This window comes from Sphaerodactylus townsendi, linkage group LG09 (genome assembly GCF_021028975.2).
Source record: "Sphaerodactylus townsendi isolate TG3544 linkage group LG09, MPM_Stown_v2.3, whole genome shotgun sequence".
NCBI classification, from domain to species: Eukaryota; Metazoa; Chordata; class Lepidosauria; order Squamata; family Sphaerodactylidae; genus Sphaerodactylus; species Sphaerodactylus townsendi.
The window spans coordinates 5,707,083-5,730,599 of record NC_059433.1 but is presented as its reverse complement, the minus strand read 5'-3'; the positions used below and the strand labels follow the sequence as shown (position 1 = coordinate 5,730,599).

General features: G+C 48.5%; 1 protein-coding gene across 4 annotated transcripts in view; it reads left to right on the top strand.

The window, feature by feature from the left end:
* Window positions 1-22,825, top strand: part of CDH12 (cadherin 12) — a 966,930-nt gene extending 944,105 nt beyond the window's left edge. For all 4 annotated transcript variants that reach the window (XM_048507175.1, XM_048507177.1, XM_048507176.1 and 1 more), the window contains 4 exons: window positions 297-418; window positions 5,297-5,414; window positions 13,305-13,556; window positions 21,261-22,825. In XM_048507175.1, the coding sequence (XP_048363132.1) occupies window positions 297-418; window positions 5,297-5,414; window positions 13,305-13,556; window positions 21,261-21,760 (992 nt within the window). In that variant the 3' untranslated portion in view covers window positions 21,761-22,825. The remainder of the gene's footprint in view (window positions 1-296; window positions 419-5,296; window positions 5,415-13,304; window positions 13,557-21,260) is intronic.
* Window positions 22,826-23,517: the final 692 nt, after the last annotated feature.

Genomic DNA, 23,517 nt, shown 5'->3' with positions numbered 1-23,517 from the left:
GGCACTGCTTGGAGTGACACGTGGGTGCAAAGGTATTGTGCCAGAGCTGGAAGCCGCTGATATTCCCCTTGAGGCACGCCCAAGGTACATTGCTGTGTCCTCTGCCCAACCTTTACATCATCACAATCTATGGTCTTTCTTGTGTGAGTAATTTACCTTACTGATATAAAAAGACATGTCAAAAGAGATTGGCACCAACATAGTTCACTGCCTTACACCAGATATACAATGTTGCTTGGGCTCATATACTACAAGCATTCTGCAACTGCTTCCTTCTTAATCTTCTTTTTTAATAGGCAGCCCACTGTTAACCAGCAAGGTCAACGTCATCGTAAGTGTCCTAGATGTCAACGAATTCCCTCCTGAAATTGCAGTGCCCTACGAGAGTTATGTGTGTGAAAATGCGAAGCCTGGACAGGTACCCTTTCCGTTTTAGCAGGTGTTGTGTATTCATCCATAATCAGTTACAGCAATCCAATGCAGTGGACTAAGGACGGAAGCTGATAGGGTATCCGTTGTAGGGAGGGGAAGGTGACTATAAGCTGCTTAGAGACTCCGTATGATTGAGAGAAGCGGGGTATAAAAATTAGCTCTTCTTCTAAAAGCAGTTGTTTGTATGTTTCGTGAACTTTACATGCATTATGGTTTGTTTGTTTATTTACAGAATAGACCCTATTGTGGTTTTTTCGGGCTGTGTGGCCATGGACTGGTCATTTTTAGCTCCGAATGTTTCACCCGCATCTATGGCTGGCATCTTCAGAGGCGTGCCACAGTGAGATGACGTGTGCCATGGAGAGAAAACACATCTCACTGTGACATGCCTCTGAAGATGCCGGCCATGGATGCGGGTGAAACGTTAGGAGCTAAAAACGACCAGTCCATGGTCAGACAGCCCAAAAAACTCACAACAGCCAGTTGATTCTGGATGTGAAAGCCTTTGATAACACCTACCCTACTGACTTTCTAATGACTGGACTGCACTTGAGGTGACTGATGCTAGTACTGCTTCTAACAACTCCGCAAATCCCTGAGCAGCTAGTCTGCTCCCTGAAGGGTTCCAGGAGGGACCAGGAGGCAGGCAAAAGACTGTGAGGTCACAAAAACTGCAAGCAACAGCGTTCCAGCAGCCATACTGTTGCCTTTCCTACAGATCACAAGGTGTGACAGCAGAACTGTTGGGCACAGGACAGACAGGACCAGTGGTGGGTGGGCATGAGTGTGGCCCCAGCCCTGCGTGTGGGGCTCAGTCCACAACACACACAGCCTGAAAGGACAGAGCCCTGTCTAGCAGTAACTAGGCAGCTGACAGTGTGGGCTAGGGCCCCGGCAATTTCCGATAAACGAGAACACCCAAACAGGTCCATAGCCCCTGTGGTCCAAATGGTTGCACTCATGAAAAACATGGCATGGGGAGAACATAAGAACATAAGAACTAGCCAGCTGGATCAGACCAGAGTCCATCTAGTCCAGCTCTCTGCTACTCGCAGTGGCCCACCAGGTGCCTTTGGGAGCTCACATGCAGGAGGGGAAATCAATGGCCTTCTGCTGCTGCTGCTGCTCCCAAGCACCTGGTCTGCTAAGGCATTTGCAACAAGAGGAGTGTCACGAGTTTCTGCCATTCAGTGGTAAGGCACCTCCTGGCAGCCAGGCTATGCTGCCAAACTGCACACCCTGTTTTCAGGACTCCAGCAAAGGACCTGATTCCCCAACATCTTCGGGGGCCGCAGCAGCCACAGCACCCAGGACCAACGGCAGGTGCCCCCCTCTCCCACCAGCAGTCTTCCCTTCCTCCACTGCCCCCCACACACCCAGGACAGATGTTGAATCCGCTTGATGCATTTGCTGCCTCCAGATGTTGCCGCTGGAGAAGCCCGGCGTCCCAAGGATGACTGCCCCAGCCACTAAAGCTCATCTCGAAGGGTCCAGGGTGCAAAGGCGGTCCATGACAGCAAACGCAAACATCAGGGCAAAGGGCACTAGGGGGAAAGCAGAGAGCAGCTCCTAAGTCATTGAGCCAGCCAGACTATGCAGCCCATGACAGTTACTCATATCCACAGCTACCTCATTTCTCACACATCCTGGCTCTGCAGTCTGGGCACTGTGGTCTAGCACCCAATTACTGACCTACATCTTCTCCTGCCTTGACACAATGGGAGGATGGTTGGGGACCTGCAGCTCACTGGGGTGGACTTCTTCCACCCGCAGCCTTACGTTTGGTTTCTAGATGCCTAGGATGGCAGCCAACCCAGTAACCTCCATGGCTTACCTATCAATGACCTGACAACTCCGCCCTTGCTGAGTAAAGTCACCTGCAGGGGTGAAGGGCAGGTATGAACAAGTGACAAAATGGGGTGGGGATAGTGACTTAATTCTTTTTTCAGGCATTGCAGAAATTGGTGTGGATCAAGAAGTTTTTAAGTCACAATACATGGCTGGTGGGCCACATTTGGCTTGATAGATCTTTCGCTGCATAGACGCATGTTAGACAACTGATGTCAACTATTCTGCAAACTAAGTGTGCCTCTCTCAGAAAGAAGTATTCAGTCACCTCCTAGTGGGCCTCAGGGATCCAATGAAGCCAGGCAGTATAATCACAGGTTCCTGAGATAGCAACCAAAAGCATAAAAATTCAGCAATTTTCTGCTGGATAGGGAGGCGTACTCTCAGATATAAACACAAACTATACAGCAAGCATAAATTCTGCTAACCTTTACTACCTTGTACCGCGCATTCCCTCCCCTCATTAATGGCTTCAGTGAACTCTACTTTCCTTGACGCCCTGCTCAATTGGAGTAAAGGCAACCAAATATCCTGCTATTCGGTCTTATTTTATCAGCTCTGCAGAATCGAGCAGAGAGCTGTGAGGCCATCCCATTTTGTTCTTATTGCATTCAAAGCCATTGCCCAGAGGAGAGAGGACTTGCAGGCTCAACAGTTCTGTTGCCTGAATTATGACACCCACAGAGTGGAAATATTTCCTGGATCTCTTCTGGGTAGGCAGTAACCAGTTTTAAATAATTGCCGGTAGAAGTTGCTTATGCAGGCTCTTTTATGACACTTGCTTCTCTGAGACACATAAAGCAAAGATACATTACAACCTGGGTTCAAAATGAGAATACTGTCATCAGTGGTGTGGGAAAAACACGTGTGTGCTGAATTTCCAAAAATACAGAAACAGAAGGGTGGCCGTAATCAATCACGCGAGATCAGTGCCCATTAGCAGAAGTAACGTCCAAACATATACTTAGACAATTTCATTGCAGGATGGTGGGGTTCGAATGCCAGACCCAAGTTCAAATCCCTGCTCCGTCATGGAAGTCTGCGAGATGACCTGTGAGCCAGTCTCACACAGCCTCAGTATCACCTGGTAGTGGTGGTGAGGAGCAGAGGGACGTTGGAAACCATTTGTGGTCTGCGTCGGGGAGAAAGGAGATGTTTCAATGAAGTAAATCCATGAATAAAATTCATGGGACTTCTTTCTTCTGTTGGTGCCAACCTCAACATGGGATTGATGTGAAAGGAGGTTGGCATTGGCCGGACTTCAGTCTGTCTCTTCTGGACTCAGAAGAAGGATGAACAAGAACCATGTTAAGAAGTCAAGTAACCTGGCTTCACTGATCTGCAACCATACCATGATAATTCTAAAGCTTGCAGCAGACAGATTTTTCTATGTTCAGGATGGAGTTGGCCCCCTTAGAGACTGGGTCCATTGAGTGCCTTCTTCCTTTGCAGAAACACCCAGTGATGGAACTTCAAAGCTGCCTTTTTAGTGTTAAATAGTGAAATGCCCATCATTGTGAAATAAGCGATGAGAGGCAAGCCTATATATGGGACGCACAGACATACCTTGCAGCTCGCAAGAAAATAACCTGTTGCCCAAGGTTCAGTCTCTCAATGCTGGGGGTGAGGCAGAAGAATGATCCTCAAGTACAGCACTTTTGTTCTTCCCTTTGGAGTGAGGTGTGTGTATGTAAAACCTTTTCTGTACCCAGTCTCCCGTTTATCTGCCCACATACCCATTCACACGATGCTCACTCAATATTTGTATTTCCACACAGCTTACACACACTACCCACATACCACTCTCATACCCAAACACTCACACTTACCCAGTGCATTATTGAAGGCTTTCATGGCCAAAATCAGCTGACTGTTGTGAGATTTTTGGGCCATGTGGTTTTAGCTCCAAATGTATCATTCACATCTTTGTCAGGACCATGCCTGTCAGTATCTTGATGTCTTGCTGTCAACCCTAGCAATCTCCTGTTGGCAATCTCCTGGCGCCAGCCCATCTTCAAAGAGGTGTGAAAGGTTCCCAGGTCCTTTGTAGCTTTGTAGTAGAAACTGTGATGGACATTTGGTGTGGGGCGAAACGGGGGGGGGGGGATTAAAAGATATAAGTCCTGGATCTAAGCTCCCTAGCTCAGATCCTGCTTTACATTGTTACTCTTCGCAAGGAATAAACTGCTTTTGGACTTTCCTACAGTCTCTGTTATTTCCACATTCGAGCGTCTGACAATCTGTGGCCAGCACCTTCAGAGGCAAAATGTGGTAAAATGTGTTTCTCTCTGTGACACAGTGTGCTTCAAAGTAGCACAGTGTGTTTCAACATGGCACACTATGCCACGGAGAGAAGCACATCTCACCGTGACACGCCTCTGAAGATGCTAGCCACAGATGCGGATGAAATATTAGGAGCTTAAACCACGACACCATGGCCACACAAACCTGGGAACCCACAACAGTGAAATATTCAATTAATAGAGTGTCTTTGTTTCAGTATTGATTCCCTTTCCATCAGTAGCACATATCCCATTTGTCCTTAAGCCTTCTGATCTGGTATCAGTCAGTCTGTATACATAAACAGCTGCATAGCTGAACCAATGATGTTTCCCCCCCACTCAACTGAAGCCAGAGTTCTTCCAGCCAATAACTACAGAGTTTTAAAGGAAATAGCCGGGTTTTTCTGCAAATCCGTGTTTTAATATGATAACTTTCATTTCTGCAGCCATAGAAAGTGCTCTTGACAGACTGACCAAAGCTAGTTTTGACTTTACAAAAAGCTGTGTAGATCAAAGACCAGAGAATCACATTACTTCCGGAGATTAAGAATGGGGGATGGGTGGGGAAATCCATATTTTAGTTAAAAATTGTAGCATTAAAACAGTGGAATCTCAAGAAGCCAGAGCTGTGGGTTGTAACTCAGCATCCTCTACTTCTATTTTGTCATTTGATTACCATGTTATCTGGTTCAGTCAGAGGTGTGTGCCCAAATGTTGTTTTATTGTGGTTTTAGGTCATTCAGATTGTCGGTGCTGTGGACAAGGATTTGTCACCCGCTGGGCAAAGATTCTCCTTTCGATTGTCACCTGAAGTTTCTACCAAGCCAAATTTCACAGTCCACGATTACAGAAGTAAGGTTGTTGGTTTTTTGTCAAAATTTATGCTCTTGAGGCTGTACCTTCAGCCCTGTATGCATGTGTGTCTGTGGATATAGTTCCATTTGGCAATTGCCTTTTTCCATATGCTGAGGAAAAAGTGATAAGAGTAGGGTCAAGTTCAGGGTCAAGATGGCCAACTGTTGGATGACAGGCCAAAGGGGTGGGGGTACACATATAGTTTTCACTATGATTCCCCCCACCCAATTATTTAATCAATATATAAACATTTAACATGTCATTTGGGCCCTGGACTGCATGGCCAAGGCTAGCCTGAACTTGTAAGATCTCAAAAGTTTAAAAGGGTTGGCCTTGGTTGGTCCTGGTATGAGAGACCACCAAAGAAGACCAGGACTGCTACGCAGAGGCAGATAACGGCAGACTGCATCTGTTCACTTCTTGCCTTTAAAATGCTATGGGGTCTGCCACAAATTGCCTGCAACTTGAGGATACTTTCCATCACCAAGTCAGTTGTTCCATTATTTATTTGAATACAGAAGGTTAGGGGGGTTTCGCCATCAAATCACAGATAACATATTTTAGCCTCATAGGGTTTCCAAGGCAAGAGAGGGTCAGAGTTGGTTTGCCATTACCTGCATCTGTGCTACACCCCTGGAATTCCTTGGAAGTCTTCCACTCAAATATTTGCCAGGGCCAAGGCTGAGTGTATGTGGCTGGTTCAAGGTCACCCAACAAGTTTCCATGTCATATAGAAGTTGGAGGTCATTAATTCATAGGGTCACCATAAGGTGGCAGCAACTTGATAGCACATTAATTAATAACTAAAATGCACTGTTTTTATTAAAGCGTGTATCCCAACTTTCGCTCTCTTGAGGCAGCTGGATAGGTATTTGGAAGCCAGACATTTTCTGAGTTATTTACTAATCAGAGGCTGTTTCCGCACAGCCACGCTGAGGGTTGGGTCAGCGTACATGACGCCGACCCAACCCCCCCGGGACCGTTCACACGAACGGTCCCGGAAACTACTGGGGAGACGGCGCCGCACTGCGCCGTCGCCCGATCGACTTACCTCCCCTGTGACCATCTGCCGTGTTGCCGAGGCCAGGGGACACGCCCCCCTGCCCTGCACTACTGCTCCAGAGTTGCAGGGCAGGGGAGGCATGTCCCCAGGCCTCGGCGACGCACCGGACGGTCGCAGGGAAGGTAAGTTGATTGGGAAAGGGGGGAGGGATGGCGCCTTCCAGCCGCTGCCGTTGGAAGCTGCTGTTTCCCAAAAACCTTGCTCAGGGAGCAAGGTTGGGAAACAGTGGCTTTGCCATGCAAACAGTTCCCTGGGGACAGCGTTTTTGCCATCCCCAGGGTGCTGTATTTGGCCTGTGCGGAAAGGGCCAGAGTCATAAAATTTCTGTCCCAGATAGGATCTCCAAATAGGAGCAGAAATCAGAGCAGACTTGATAGCCTTTTCCACCACCCCCAACACACACGTGTAAGTTTAGTGTTGCAATGAAAGATGTGCACCTTTTTTTTTGTTGGCATTCTTCACATTTGGGTTCACTGGACCTGAAAATTGTTGGAAAAGCCAAATATCCATATCCAAAGGAGTGGGTTTTTTTCAGATATCTGAAAATGTTGGGCTCCATTAAAATTTATGGGGAATTTGGGGGGGGGGCACTCTAGGAGGGGGACTGTTTTTCAAGGTAGAGGCACCAAATTTGTAGCGTAGCTGCAGATGACTCTCCTTAGAGGAACCTTCAAGTTTGGTGATGTTTGAGACAGGGAATCCAATTGTTTGCCTGTAGGTTGTTGTAGTCCACACTAGGATTGCAAGAGCCTAGCAGAAATGCAATGCAAAAAGCATTGCTGCCATTGGTTAAATAGGATAGTTTCTGGGGGTGCTCCTATTTGTCCCTTCAAGAGGCCTCTCCCCACCCCTTCTATTGCTCTTGAAACCAGCCCAAGAGCAGGTGAAGGGCAACAGGAGATTGCCCCTCTCAGAGCAATCCAGAAAAATGGGGGCAGGGGACTTTTGCCAGTCCAACAGAGCCCACCTGGAAGACCAGCAGAGCACAAGCCAAGGTAAGTTTAAGGGGGGGTTAAAATTTAAAGCCCAATAATCTGCCTCGCAAATGGGCTTTAAAATTTTTTTAATTCTTTGTTTCCCTGTGCTCTTGCAAGGGCTGTGGGAAGGATGAAAAGCTGGGGGGGGAGGGGGGAAGCCAGCAAATAAGCTGGAGAAAGCTTTCATCTTTCCGACTTTATCTAGATTGCTGCCCTTTAAAAAAAAATCAGCATATCTGAATGCATACCCCTCATTGCAATCATTGAGCCCAACCACCGAGGATAAATTATCCATATTAGAAGACTGTTAACAGAGTTGCATATTATTGCACGCCTTTTACACAGCCGTATTAAATGAATCGCCTGCATCCCACATTGCACTGCATTCCAAAAACGTTCTTGAAGAACTCAGCAGTCAACTCCCTCTTGTCCAGGAAAGAGGTCCCTTTTCATCATTCAGTGAGCTCCTCCTGACAGAATGCGAAATTTCTGTGCGTTTTCCAGTGAAGAGCCATGACCAATATCTCTTTCCCTTACAAATGAATTCTTGTTGAGTTATATAATTGTTATTATTATTTTCAAAAGACATGGTACTAATCAAGAGAACCTGTCATGCCCAGTCACATACTGGACCTGACCATAATACCCCTCCTGGTGGGAGGTGGGTATGGTAGTTTGTGTCCCCCCCTTCCCTCCTCAAATGTTGTCGTGGGGATCCACAGCCTGTTGTTTTCATTAGTCAACTGGGGTTATGTCCTGTATTGGCTGGGATGAAGTAGAACGTGATAAGGAAGGGCCCTTTCCAGCTGAGAGGGAGGAGTCTGGTTTCTCTGGGATGGGTGATGTGGCTTGGGGTAGGGCTGCGAGGAGCAGCAGTGGCGTAGGAGGTTAAGAGCTCGTGTATCTAATCTGGAGGAACCGGGTTTGATTCCCAGCTCTGCCGCCTGAGCTGTGGAGGCTTATCTGGGGAATTCAGATTGGCCTGTCCACTCCCACACACGCCAGCTGGGTGACCTTGGGCTAGTCACAACTTCTCGGAGCTCTCTCAGCCCCACCCACCTCACAGGGTGTTTGTTGTGAGGGGGGGAGGGCAAGGAGATTTTAAGCCCCTTTGAGTCTCCTGCAGGAGAGAAAGGGGGGATATAAATCCAAACTCTTCTTTTTCTTCTTTCTTATTTGAAAGGGGGATTTGGCAGGGTTTCCCAGTTCTGTCAATAAAAGTCTGATGCCATATTTTTCCCTGAACAGCTGTTTCTAAAAAGACTTTTGCTTGCATGGGAGTGCTTTTTTTGAACAGACCAGGGGTCCTGGCGGAACCATAAACACATGTCCTATTTGCAAACTGAAGTTGTGCTTCTGCCCATCAAGGACTTTTGTCGTCAATGACTGAAATCTCTGCCTTCAGAAAGCTGTCCTTTGTGCACAGCTCCTCCAAAGCATCAGATGCTTCTCACAGACAACATTATCTATTAATTATTTTATTCAATTAATACCACACCCTCCCGCAGCTATACCAGGCCCAGCTATACCAGGCTCAGGGTAGCTTCCAATGACAGATATTACAATGTAAAAATATCTAATATATACATTTAAAAAGATGTCTAATATATACATTTAAAAAGATATAATTTAAATGTAATTTAATTTTAATTTTATTAAAAGTTTTATTTAAAATTTTAAAATACATTTTATTTAAACAATTGTCATTCAGATTACACACCTACTATATGCTAGTACTCACAGTGGTGAGTTGGTTTGCAGCAATGGTAAATAATGGCCAACAGCCACTCAGAGTAACAAGGTGTTCCAAAAAAAGGGAGACAGGGTGGAAATAATGAGAAAGAGGAGGGGGAGGGAGGGAGGCCAGCTGATCTGCTTAATAGGTGCTTCAAATCAACTCTGAGACAGGCCCTAAAATGGGACTGGTGTCTGTGTTTTAGCTCAACTGGGCCTCCCAGTTCAGAAAGCTAGCAGAATGCTGTAATATCTTTCAGTGGGTTTTCCCTTGAAACAATGCCTGCCTTCCAGTGCATACTGACTGATGGGTTGCGGTGGGAACAAAACCTGTCCATAAGTAAACAACATTGTGTCCCTTCATCTCTCAGTTCTAATGCAGAGGCATGGAACGGGGAACAACAGAAGCATCTGCTAGAGAGAGCCTAGTAATGTTCTGGGAGAGGCTGTGAGACCTTGAAAGTGTGGAGAGATAATAAACTCAAAGGGAGCACTTTAGGCAATCCTATTCAGACTTGCCAGCAGATCAGTTTCTAAACTCTCTTCCTGCTTAATCCTTTTAATCTTTGCATCCATTTTCTTCCTCATTGGATTACTTCAATTGGAGAAGGGAAGGAGTGATAGCCCAGCTCCTTCAGGAGGTGTGTGTGTGTGTGTGTGTGTGTGTGTGTGTGTGTGTGTGTGTGTGTGTGTGTGTGTGTGTGTGTGTGAACGCCACTGCTTCCAGAAGCTCACTTGAAATCCCAGATTAGCAACAAATGGATAAATGGTATCAAGTGTCTGGTTTGATCAGAGGCAGAGCTACCAGGGGGTTGGGGGGTGCGCGTTGCACCTGGTGCATGCCTGGGGGTGAAAAATCACCCTCCACTCCCCCCGGCACCCCCCACACCCGCTGTAACCCCTGCCCCACACTTACCTTATTGAAACAGTGCAGGCTGGAGAAGTGGCCTGTTTCCTTCAGGCTGAAAATGGCCTGGTAGGAACTACATTTCCCAGGAGACCTTGCAAGCCCCAGGGTCTCATGGGAAGTGTAGTTCCCACCAGGCCGTTTGCAGCCTGAAGGGAACAGGCTGCTTTCCCAGGCCTGTTGTAAGGTAAGTGTGGGGGATGGGGGGCGGGGCACCACGGTGGGGGGGGATGGAAAACACAGAGTGTGCACCAGCCGCACTCTGACCCAGCTACACCTCTGGGTTTTATCTCTGGTGGGACTTCTCATAATAATCTATTCTGAACATGGGCAGGGTTGGGAAAGATTTCCTATAATCTTCTGTTGTCAATAATGGAAACTGGCAAAACAAGAAAGCCAAAGTTTCCTCCCCACAAGAGAATGGAGTAAAGCTCACAGCAGTCAAAGGGCACTGAGGCAGAGTCGGGGAAAACCTGGAACTCCAAACAGGGAAAAGATCATGTGAATTCAGTAGTTGTGCTTCCAGGGTCTTGTTTTCTCATCCTTCCTTTTTTCCCCTTTGACATTTCTGCTGTTAAGCTGGACAGGAGTGCTGTAACAATGGCAGATTCTACACAACATAAATATAACATCTTTAGGATATGATAAAAAGATTTGTTTGGGCATTTTGTGTTCCCACAACATGGGAGAACACAAGTGTTGCCTGTCAAAATGAATCTTTTTCCTGCCTGCCGCACAGAGCTTTTGTCGGTTTCACAATGGCACCCGTCATTTTGTATGCTATAGCTGACTCCCCATGGAGATTCCGCACAAAGGTTTCCTCCGCTTGCAGCTCATCCGGGGGGATGTCTGTGAAGCTGTGCTGACACAAATATGCACATCTTGCAGCTTCTCTAATCGTGTCGATGCAGCTTCACAGATAGCCCCCTCAAAACAAAAAAAGGAAAAACAAACATGCAAGGGATTGCAATGCTAAACAAACTTCATTCATCACCTTCTGACAGCCAAATAGCAAATGGATGAGCTACAAGCAAAGGAAACCTATGTGGGGAATCTCCACAGAAAATCTCCTACAGCACACAAAATGGGGGGCACGAGTGGCAGAAATGAAAGTAAGAGGTTTGTGTGACAGAAATAAAGTGTCTCCTGCCTGCTGTGTTTGCTTAGCAGGCAGGAGTTGTCTTCAGCCCAAGTTGGGGGAAAAAGATCGCGGAAAAAGATCGGGACCGCATTACCCCATATGTCCCAGCTCGACCTCTGCGTTCGGCAGAGGCCAACTTACTGGAGATCCCTGGCCCCTCAATGACGCGGCTGGCCTCCACTCGGGCCAGGGCCTTTACGGCGCTGGCCCCTGCCTGGTGGAACACTCTCTCTCCAGTTGGTCCGGGTCTCCAAGCGGACCTTTGGTGCATTTCCGCGAGAGGCCTGTGTAAGACTGAGTTGTTCCACTGGGCCTTTGGAGTAACCAGCCGCTGAGTTGTGCCCCCCCAGGTCATGGTTCCCCAATATCTTTGGGACCCATTATTGAGACCTACAGGTCCTAATACCATCAGGACCCACTACCTCTTCCTCCTCCTTCTAGGAGGATTAGGTTTAGGTGGGATGCCATCTTGGGACACAACTGCTGTTTTTATTATATTTATGAAAGTCTGATTATGATGATTTTATACACGGTTTTTATGTTGTACACCGCCCAGAGCCCTTCGGGGATGGGGCAGTATATTAAATAAAATAAATAAATAAAATAAGTTTCGCCATTTTTTCAAAAACTCAGGTTAGGAGAAATGTAACGGGTTGAACCCAATTTGGGGACGAGATCTATGGAGGTTCTTCCCAAAACACTTTATATAACACCTTAAAGACATCATGTGCTGTCTGGAATCCACCAATTAGCAGTTGTCCAGGGTAAAGCATTTGTTCTGTGTTTGGGAAACAACTGAATGGATCAGGATCATTGTTGGAAATGAGGAAACAAAGTAGTTTCCAGCGATGGTGGAACAAGAGACCATACCAAAAGCTCCTCTCCTCATCTTTCCCCTGTAATATTCTGTAATGCAAAATGCAAAAGAGATGCAGTAGATTTCCCTAGTTCCACTCCATTTCATTCTCTGTGTCTTGTGAAGGCAAATATACTAATTTCACAATGACATTGTGCTACACATTTTCTGTGACTGGATCAGGGGTCCCATACTTGTTGCATCTATGGGCAAATTGGAATTTTGTGAAAGGGCCCTGGATTCTGCCACAAAATGGCTGCCTAGGTAAGCAGGATGAATCACAAAATGGCTACCACGAAAGTAATCCAAGCATCCTTCTGTGATAAATAAGCAGCTAACTGCTGAATGGGTGTTCCGTGCAAATCCAAAATGTATGTATGTATGTATACCCCCACCTCATACCCATGTCTCAAGGCAGCGTACACAGGTTAAAAACCACAACTGCCTCCTGGGCTATTTTGAAGCATTTGTTGCTCCAGTGAGGTGGTGCAAAGGCAGGATTGCTTTGGAGAAGAAACACAGACGTGCCAGGAAATGTGCTGGCAGGCACCATGTGTGTACAACTGCCATGCTGGGGAACACTGTGGTATGTGTTGCTGGGATAGTGAAGAGTGTTATATAGTTTGGCAGGAGCAGCAGTGGCGTAGGAGGTTAAGAGCTCGTGTATCTAATCTGGAGGAACCGGGTTTGATTCCCAGCTCTGCCGCCTGAGATGTGGAGGCTTCTCTGGGGAATTCAGATTAGCCTGTGCACTCCCACACACGCCAGCTGGGTGACCTTGGGCTAGTCACAGCTTCTCGGAGCTCTCTCAGCCCCACCTACCTCACAGGGTGTTTGTTGTGAGGGGGGAAGGGCAAGGAGATTGTAAGCCCCTTTGAGTCTCCTGCAGGAGAGAAAGGGGGGGATATAAATCCAAACTCTTCTACTCTTCTTCTTCTTATCCTTCTTACCGCTCCCACTCTACCTTCTCATCTGTCTTTTCCCCACAAACTCTGCCTTTCACTTTCAGTATTTAGAGCTCTCATCTGCTCATCAATAGACTACTGAGACAAAAAAATCAACAGTGAAGCAGAATACACCTAGGAGGCATGGACTGATGCACCACAGTGCCTTGCCCCGCTCATACGTTGCCAGGTTTTTTTTTGCAGTTTCTGGATAATTAAATAAAACTCGGAGAAATAATCTAATCCCGAGTTTTCTGTTTTTCAGACAACTCAGCTGGCATTGTTGCCAGGAGAAGCGGCTACAGCCGGAGGCAGCAGGAACTGTATTTCCTCCCGGTTGTGATAGAAGATAGCAGTTATCCCATTCAGAGCAGTACCAACACCATGACGATCCGGGTCTGCAGATGTGATTCTGATGGCACCATCCTCTCTTGCAATGTTGAAGCCATCTTCCTGCCAGTGGGACTCAGCACGGGAGCCTTGATTGCCATATTACTGTGCATCATCATACTTTTAGGTTAGTATTCCTTCTTATATGTACGATTCATTTTGTCTACACTCCCAGGAACTGGATTGGGTATTGTGTGTCAGCGAAAATAGACTATTTTCTTTTAACTTATTTTACTTATTTACTTTATAGCCTGTCTTTTTCACTGAAACTCCAGGTAGGTTACAAAAAATCAAAACAGTGCAGTGGAAACAGTATAAGACATGCAATAAGACTGGCCTACAACATTAGAAGACAATGCAGTAAAACACAATGCGATATATTTTTTTAAAAAAATGCAATAAACTGCAATCCTGTTTCCTTTATAAAAGCACCCTCATGAACAATTCCATTTTACTACAGTCTGATTCCAAAGATAATGTACTCTGGGTATAGTTCTCATAAAGGCTGATATATTTGTGTCTGCGGGAGGAGGTTCCCTGCTTTAGTCACAGGCCTCTTAAGAACAACCTGCTGGATCGTGGCCATCCAGTTGCCCTGGAGAGCCAACCGCAGAGCACAAAGTTGAAACCCTTCCGCAGCCTTCCAGCACTGGCATTCAGAGGTTTGCTGTATTTTAAAATTATTATTATTATTATTATTATTATTAGTAGTAGTAGTAGTAGTAGTAGTAGTAGTAGTAGTAGTAATAGTAATAGTAATAGTAAAAAACCGCCCTCTCCTGGAGGGCTCAGGGCGGTGAACAAAACAAATAGATAGAGCACAAAATAAAATCAATAATATCAAGATTTAAATAAATCATTAAATAGTGGCTCTATATATGTTAAAACCAATCCCATTAAAATGCAGTGTCCTAATATCAGATATACCGATGGCGTCCTACTAATAAATCCCCTGAGAAAGAAAGGGCAGGGTCCGCAGATGTTATAAAAAGGGGGGTCATCAGCGGCCGGACTCCCCAAAGGCCCGGTGGAACAGCTCAGTCTTGCAGGCCCTGCAAAATTCATTAAGATCCCGCAGGGCCCACATAGCTGGAGGTAGAGCGTTCCACAAGGCAGGGGCCAGAGCTGTAAAAGCTCTTGCTCGGGTGGAGGCCAGCCGCATCATTGAGGGGCCAGGGATCACCAGCAAATTGGCCTCTGCTGAGCACAGAGGCTGATTTGGGACATATGGGGCAAGACGATCCCGCAGGTACGGAGTCCTTTTTATACCTGAATTCAAAGGTTATTGTAGTTTCACTCTACGCTGCGTCAGCCGGTAGAAGAACGCAGACGCACGATCGAGATAAACATCTGGTGGAGATCGCCAGCAGCGGGAGACCGAGGTCCGCGGGTTCCCTAGCTGAAGTCTCCCGCCCTGGCCGGGTTCCTGGCGACCTTTTATTGTTACTCTATCAATCAGCCGTATGTAGGAGGACCAGAGGACTGGGGAGTTCCGTGGAGAGCTTGAGTGTCGGGATGATCATCATGTGATGCATGGATCCTCATCTGGCTTACGCGGCGGAGAAGAAGCCGCATCGCCGTCTGAGCTCTTAATCCTCACCTGGGGCAACTGACCATTGTCCCTTGCTACTCGCGATTGAGCTTCATTGACAGTCTCAATGCAATTCCCTGCGACTCATGGGGATGAGGAGTGGGGGTGCTGAGCGCAGCACTCCAAGGCCGCGAGGTCCGCTACAAGTTCCCTAACGCTCTACTATTACGGGTAACTGCTGGGTCGGCAGTGCACTACTACATCTCCCTTCCCATTTTACATCTCCAGGAAAACGGGGTAAATAAACGCTATGGGCATGTATTTAAAGCGACGTCGCTGTCTCCTCCCGTACCAAGCTTTTGGTCAAGTTGACCAAGCTGTTGTGTTGCAGTAACATTAGAACTGGCTGCGGGGTAAGGGAAATGCGAGGGTTCCCCTACACACGCTACAGGCAATATTAGACACGCATTGAATCGGTAAACAAGATCCGGGCTACCAAGGCACAATAATTAAACCAATGCAGAGCTGTACAATAGCAATTCTCAACCATCCTCCCGGCAGCCAGCCCCAGAGGGCTGACCAAATTTCAATGGGGCAAAAAAACACATCATATCGATTTCAGATTAGATACCAACTTCTTTGCAGCTCAATTAATGAGACTTTCATGTGGATCAACTGGGAATTATCAGAAGGTGATTAAAAACAACAACATATTATGTACATTCTCACAACCTTTGGTGGTAAACAACAACAAACAAATACCCAATACGCGCATCCATTGTTCAGGGTCGCTTGATCGGTTCTGCTGCTCGGAGGCCAGGGCATCCAGAGCGTGGAGGTAGAGCGCTGATGGACTCTCAAGAGGGCCGCCAGGCCAGGCCGCCAATAGTCTTAGCATTGTGGTGGAAGCGCAGGTCCGGGACTCCTCTAATTAGGAAGTTGCGTAGGGAGACGAACTCTGGCTTCGGAGAGGGCGATTTAATCGCTGGCCGTCCGCGTCTCTGGTCGCGAGGGTCAGAAAGGTAATGGAGCGGCCGCGTAAGGGCGGGTCCGGGTTCCCGCCAGGGGTGAGCCTGGGGTAGGACAATGGTGAGGCACTGAGGCAGCAAAGCAGTTCTGCAGCGAGTCAAGTATGCGATGTAGTTAAACGTCTTCCCTCAGCAGGTCCAGAACCAGCCCCTGGGGATGGCAGGGATGTTTCCAACACGGGGAAATGTCCTCCGCATGCAGCAGTTCTTAAACTGGCCGAAGCCGATTTAATGGGGCCCGGTCGGTTCCTCGTTTCGGGTTGCTACCGGTGATACGCAATGAAGCGTGCTGTTGACTCGGTCAATTGGCTTAACGTTCGGCTCTTGGTGACGACAAGGGTTGAGCCGCCAGTCGGAGGGCTTTGGACGCGACGTGGTCCCTCAGTCGGCGCATAGAATACTTCTCCGATGGATGAGGCATCTTATGAAGTCCCAGCCTGTAGCCCAGACTCCGGCGAAGTCTCCTGGTGCTTTGCAGATTCCGGGAGCAGGCAGGAGCCCAGCAGGCCCCGTAATTCCCGACCTTGTAGGTACTGGCCCAGGCAGAAAGATGAGATCGTTGCAGCCGCAGCAAACGTCGCTCCTCGTGATGTTGGTCTGGTGAAAGTTTCGTTAGTGTCGGCCGATCAGCCATCGGGCAGGAGGCAGCAGAGCAGGCAAAGCGATGGTGGAATCATGAGTTGGTGGTGATGATCGTGAAAGAGAGCCTGTACAGAGGTTCTCGGGTGTCTCGGGCGGGTGGTTCTTGCTGAAAGCAGCAGCCAGGGTTCCGGCTGGTGGTCAGCCTTGATCGCCTTCCCAGGTCATCATTCGGTCTTCACGCTGGCTTAACGGCGCTCTCCTGCTGGGATCGCATGGCCGGATCCTCTTAGAGATGCTGCTCCATCTCCGGGATGGGGTTGGTTTCCGGCGCCTATCTCCATGGGTTGGGCCTGTCATGCATGCTAATCGGAATCCACGGAACCTGTAGGAAGAGGGATCTTAAAACACAACCCCTTTCCAGGTTACGGGCCGGGTCCCGCCCAGGTGCTGCTCAGTTAAAGCCCTAGAGCCGACATGGCGGGAGATTGGGATCGAAAGTTAGTGTTTAGATTTTAATATGGGGAAGGAAGAAGGCTTTGTTTTGCAGCCTGTGAAGGTTGCTTTTAATGCAATCTCCTTCTGGGGCCGCCACACCTCTCTCTTTAGTTGTTTGGACAGGGAGGCAGCCAGGAGCGTGCAGTGCTTAATTCTGGTGGGAATTTTGGCTTCAGAGCAGAGCGCCATCGGGTGCCAAGGCTACGGTGGGTCCCAGCCTCGAGGAGGGAACAGGCGAGTACCGGGGATTGGGGTATGCATGCATGCTTAATCAGCAAACAATAAAAGGCTTGAAGCCACCCTTTGGGGGGGATGTGGTGCGCATCCGGGAATGAAGCCAACCAGGCAATTAGAGGCAAATTCCTCGCATTACACAAAGGAGAAAAGCGAAGGGGGGGTTTCGCGGCAAGGAGTTGTAATTCTACCGTGGACCTTGGTGGCTAATGCAGGAAGCTGGATGAAAAGCAAATTTTGTGATCAATTCATCTTTGGGGAACTGCCGCCCGCCACGATCAGCTTCTTTAAGGGCGTTGCCCCGGCTGATGCCTCGGCCTTTTTTTTTAACATGGTGTATTGATAAAGCTGCCTGGTGGGCGCTTGGCAGCCATAACCCAAACGGGTTCGGGTATTAGGCCATAATGGCGGCAGCCCCTTTAAACTGGGGCCTGGTCCTGACAGTGCCAAGCGGTATCGTGACGGGCCCAGATTTTAATCCTGGTGGGCCAGTCAGCCAGTCAGCCAATTGGCTCCTCCCGCCTTTGCCGGTCGGAAAAAAAGAAGGAAAAGTGCCGAGGGGAGAGGGAAACAGATTTCCTGCGGAAATTAGGAGGCAACTTCGAAGCGCACGCATTGGAATCACTGGTCCGCGGATCAGTTTTACTCCATCCCAGACCAGAGTCGCTTTAACCTGACTCATGAGGTCTCTTCCCAGAGATTGACATGGATGTCTAGGAACGATGGGCGTGACTCAGAGCTGCCGCCGAAGTCCTGGGGTTGTTGATCAGTGATGCTGGCTGATGCTCCGGCCTTCGCCAAGCCGGTTTCGTCTCCCCACCCCCCCCCAGATGACAGCGGATAAGCCTCGGTCGGGTTAAATTGGTCGGGCCAATTCGGCTGCTCTGATGACGGTAACATCCAGCCGCCGTGTCCACCAGGCCCTTTGAACTTACATCCTTCTATGGCATGAAGCTCCAGGATAAGTGGACGGGAGCTCCCGATAGGTGTCGTCTCCACCGCCAAGCGGTATCGGTGTGGTAAAGGTAGCTGCCCATGTTGGCTGCTGGGGCTCGTGAGCTCCTTTATTAACGCTTCCGGCAGCGCGTTTACGGGGATAAAGAGGAATCAGCTGAGCCGCAGCTGGTCCCGGGCGGGCAGCTCCTGTGGGATGTTTGTCCAGACCTGGAGGTGGATGGGTCCTTAAAGCGCGTGAGTCGTATCACCTCCCGGACGGCGAACAGTCCCCTGTTCAGCCGCAGAGGCTCTTGGCAGCACTAGCCCAATCTTTGTCCCTGCAGGGATGGGGGGGCTCGGCCATACTGGGTTGGGGCCACAAGAACTCCTGCGGGGAACTTTAAAAGGAGATGGGCTGGGTGCATGCGAGCCAGATGCCACGTTTCCAGAGGGGTGGCTCTTGGCAGGCCTTGGCGCTGGGTCTGCTCTCTGTACTCTCCTCCTTGGTCCTGGGCTGGGGAGACGCTCTCTCGGGCGGGAGTTTCCCTGACGGGCAGGTCGCTTTCTCCAATGGAAGTTTTCTGGCAACGTGGCACCGGGGTTTTAGGTGGCCTTTCTCCTCCTGGGGGGAGTGACCCTCCTCCATCGTTGTAGGCCCCCCCACTGGCTGCTCTACACTCCCTTCGGAAGTGTCCGGGTCTTACCGCGAAAGTTAAAGCCCAGTCATCCTGAGACTGTCTCCCTCACCGGGTGGAGAGTGCTGCAGCGAGGAGTAGCTAGCTTTGGTGGGCGGAGGACCCAATGTCCTGCGCAAGCCTTGGGGCATTGTCGGCTACAAGTTCAGGATTTTTTGCCCAGGTCCCGCGGATTGCCCTTTTGGCGGCATCCCGCGGGAAGCTGCTCGCCTTCCTTTGCGTAAAGGCGCATGAGAGGAGCCTGCTTCAGCCCTCAAGTATCTAATTCCGCCTCCTCCTCCTTTGAGCGCTTCCCTGGAGCTCTGCTCCTACAAGTTCAGCATAGGGCTCTGGGCCAGTTTTGGCCGGATGGAGGAGAAACTCTGGGTTTGGCTGGCCGGCATTGGGGACTTTTCGATGTAAATGCCCTTATAGGCTTAATTTCTGGTGAGGCGCATTAATCGTGAAGGTGGCCTCTGGCGGCGGCAATCTGATCGCTGGGATTTCGGCAAAAAGATGGCGAAACCGTAGTGCTGAGCCGGCGTGTAGGCCGGCCAGAGGTGGCTCGCTCTGCTGGAAGCACTAGCTGGCATGAACTCAGCCTGGTGTTCCCAGACTACACCATTGCAGTGCCTCAGGAGCATGCCAAAGGTGGTCTTCCAGTCATCTGGGACCCTCATTTAGGTGGTTCCTTAGCGAGTGGTCTCCTGCAGCATGCCTCTCTAATGAGGGGCTAGTGATCTTTACGTCCCGCATTGCCTTCTATGGAGGCCTCGCCGGCAAGGGATAAAGTTATAGTAGCTTAGGGCTGCACTTGCCAACCTCGCTGATGACGCCATTCTCTCCCAGTATCTGGGTGAAGTGGGATGTAAAGGGCTACAATGCAAGAATAGTCGGCATCGCCTCTCCGGGTCAGGGTTTTTCCTTCTGTGATCGTGGCTAATATCGCTCTGGGCGAGAGTTTTGAAACTACCGCCACGCCAGCGCATTTGACGGAGGTGGAGTGGCTTCGGAAACGGCTAAGTGCGCGGTTAGAAATGGGAGGCGGCTGAGCCGCTGAGTAGAGTTCGGAAATGCAGTGAAGCGAGCGAGGGCGGGGCAGAAGGACGCCGACAGGTGTCCAACTTCTAGTGGATAGAGAAAATTCCGGGTTGAAATTCTGAAGGTGAAAAAGATCGAAGAGGAGCCGCTCTACAGCGGCAGGCAGAGTCAGAGGTGGTTGCAGAGCTGCTGATGGCGATGGCCAAAACATTGTCTCCATCGCCAGTAGCTGCAGATATCGTGGCGCTGCCCAGGCTCTGTGCCAAGATATGGCCGCCTCATGTTTTCCCCAGTCCTTAAGCAGATTCAATGTCCCCTCTGCGCCAATTCATGGCATACTGAGCTTCAATCTCCTCAACTTTCAATTTTATGCGAGCTCCTTCCTTCTTTACGGGGACCTCTGCCGCGATTTCGTTAACGCTGAAGTTCCCGCCAACCGCTTGTCATAAGCCCTGCTTTTGCAAGCTCCGGCTATACTCACCGTGTTCCGGACTGATCTATGGTCCAGAGACGCCCTGCATTTTGTTCTGGATGCTACCGGATCCAGAGGGACAGGCGCATGCCACCGGAACGGGTGGTGTCCCTGGATGAAAGCCGCATCCAGCTGGACTTCGGGTAGTCCGCTGCCCCTTCCCTGCAGGCTGCATCGCGGAGCAGGGTGGGTGGAGGGTTCGGAGGATTCCTCGGGTTCTCGCACCAGCTTGTAGTCAACCCACGCCGTCAGCGTGAAGAACATCGCAGACGCAGACGCGTGGAGATAACATCTGGTGGAGATCGCCAGCAGCTGGAGACCGAGGTCCGGCAGGTTCCTGGGGCGAAGCCTCCCCCGCCTCGTCGGGTTCCTGGCACCTTTTATTGTTACTCTATCGGGCGCAGTAGGAGGGAGGACTGGGGAGTCTTCGGGAGAGCGGGAGGTCGGGAGAGAGATCATCAAGTGTGATGCACATGATCTCATCTACATGCGTGGCGAGTAAAGAGCCACGCCAGCCTTTGAGCTTCTAATCCTCACCTGGGGGGGCAAGCATCCATTGTCCCCTGCGCTCGCGATTGAGCCGCAGATGCCCAGTTCACGACCCGTGCACCTATGGGGATGAGGAGTGGGGGTGCGATAGCGACGATCGCAAGGTCAGCAGGTCCGCTACGCCTCAACGTTTTTACTATCACGGCACTGCTGGGTCGGCAGTGCAGTACTACAGGTTATATGTGAATTAGCCCCCATAGTTCTTCACCATCAGAGGCAGATGCAACGTTCTATTGGCCAAAGGTCTGTCTCTTCCTTTACCTAATTTACAATTCTGCTCTTCTCCTAGTCATCGTTGTTCTGTATGTAGCGCTGAGACGGCAGAAGAAAAAGGACACTCTCATGACCTCAAAGGAAGACATCCGAGACAACGTCATCCATTATGATGATGAAGGAGGTGGAGAGGAGGACACGCAAGCTTTTGACATTGGAGCTCTGAGAAATCCCAAAGCGGTCGAGGATAACAAAGCGCGTAGGGACATAAAACCGGACGCCCTCCGCTTACCTCGTTCAAAGCCACCAACAGAAGACAACACAAACATCAGAGATTTCATAAATCAGCGATTGCGAGAGAACGATGCGGATCCTTCGGCTCCGCCTTATGACTCACTAGCAACATATGCTTATGAAGGGAACGGATCTGTGGCTGAATCTCTCAGCTCTATAGATTCTCCTGCAACAGAAGCAGACCAAGATTATGATTATCTGAGTGACTGGGGACCACGTTTTAAAGTCCTAGCAGAGATGTTTGGCGAAGAAGAAAGCGATAAACCTGATAAAGTCACTTAGCTCAGGCAGGAGGGAAGGAAAAATGAAGTGAATCTACAGCAAATTTAAAAATAAACAAGTTTTATAGGACAAGATTTCTTTGATTATATGAGATAGCAGCTGTTTCCAGCGAGTTCCTATATTTATCATAGCATCCATTTTGGTTTACCTATTTGTTGGGGGAAAGGATCGTCCTTGACTTTCTTGGTTGATCTCTTCTGACTGTTACTTTTGAGTCACTCTGAGACAATCTCAGGCCTAGTAGCGACAATTTATCAATACAACAACGTAGAAAGAAAAGAAAGCTTTCTGGCATCACGGTGGAAGAGTGGTAGGTTTTTTCTTAATTCCACTAAAGTGCCTATTGAAACTCTTACCATTTAAAGTGGAAATGACTGCTCTAACAGAGCTAAGGGGAACAGACATAAAGGAAAGGACATTAACTTTATGTCAAGGAACAATAGCAAAATTAAAGCAAAACTAGAGAATAATGGCTGGAATCTCTGCCCAGAGACTACGATTCGGTGGGGACTGTGTTCTTTTGAGTTCTGTGGGGGTTTTTTGGTTGTTGTTTTTTTAAACCAAGAATATAAAATGTCTGCCAGGTTTCACATTTCTTATGCCTACACGTCACATGAGTAAAAAAAAGTTAAAAGCTGTTATTCCAGTTCAAGTTGTAAAGCCCACAGTCTTAAACTGAAATCAGTGAATATTTAAAATGTTCATCAAAATATTACACTTTTTCAAGAATTAAAAAAAATGAGATGTGACAGTAGTAGAAATTTCTTATTGTGATGATATGCAAGTTATATACTGTTCTCCAGACACAGAATGGGACAGGAAGCATAAAGGAGCAAGAAATCTGGTCCCGACGCACTTCCTGTTGGGGGTGTGCCAAGAGAGGAGGTGCGTCAAGGCAAGATTTCTTGTCCCAATGTGTTAACTCTTACCCCATGTGTGCTTCTCACCTTCTCCGTGGAAAGTGAGAGCACTTCTGGTGTGACTTCTTGCACCACAGTGGGGCAAGGCTGGGGGACACTGGCAGTGGGTAATCGGCCAATAAAGTGTTTTAAGGTTTTGGTCAAATGGAGCATTTTTTGTTTGTTTGTTTACGTTCATTTTTAAAACAAAAGTTCATTGCACTTTTCTTTTATATTTGTACTAGTCTTTTTCATCTACTGTGCATTAAGGGAATATATGTACCTGGCCCCTTCTGACATCACTGTTCATCCATAGTGTTAGAACTATTTACTGATGGAGCTGTAGTGAAAACATCTCATTTCCTTTTAAGGATGAAGCTTTGGGGAAGAGAGTTGTTTGTTGATGTAGCCACAAGGCACTCAAACAAAGCCGAAGGTTTACAGAAACCATATGAAGGAACATGGGGTTGCAAGTGATTTACCTGAGGACCTCCCCAAAGGTAGATCAAACAAGCTTAAAGGCTGTACAATTCCCCAAGTTTCTGGAGTTCCTTGAAGGTGAACTTTACAAAGCTCTGATTAGTGTTGTGATTTGAACAACAAAATGTACTGCACTAAGAAAAACCCAGAAATGACTTCATTTGTTATATGATTTTCTCAGCTCTTTCTCAATAAGCTCTTCCTTACGAAATGTCCACAAACCTACAAAACAGAATACTCCTTTATAGGGTGTGAGTGGCATTCCATGTAACCCTCCCTCCTGATAAATGTAGCTATTATATCCTTTGCCCAGCCACGGTTCGGCCCTGCTGGTTTTTATGTGAAGGAGAACTTCCATTTTATTTTCGGACCAGAGAA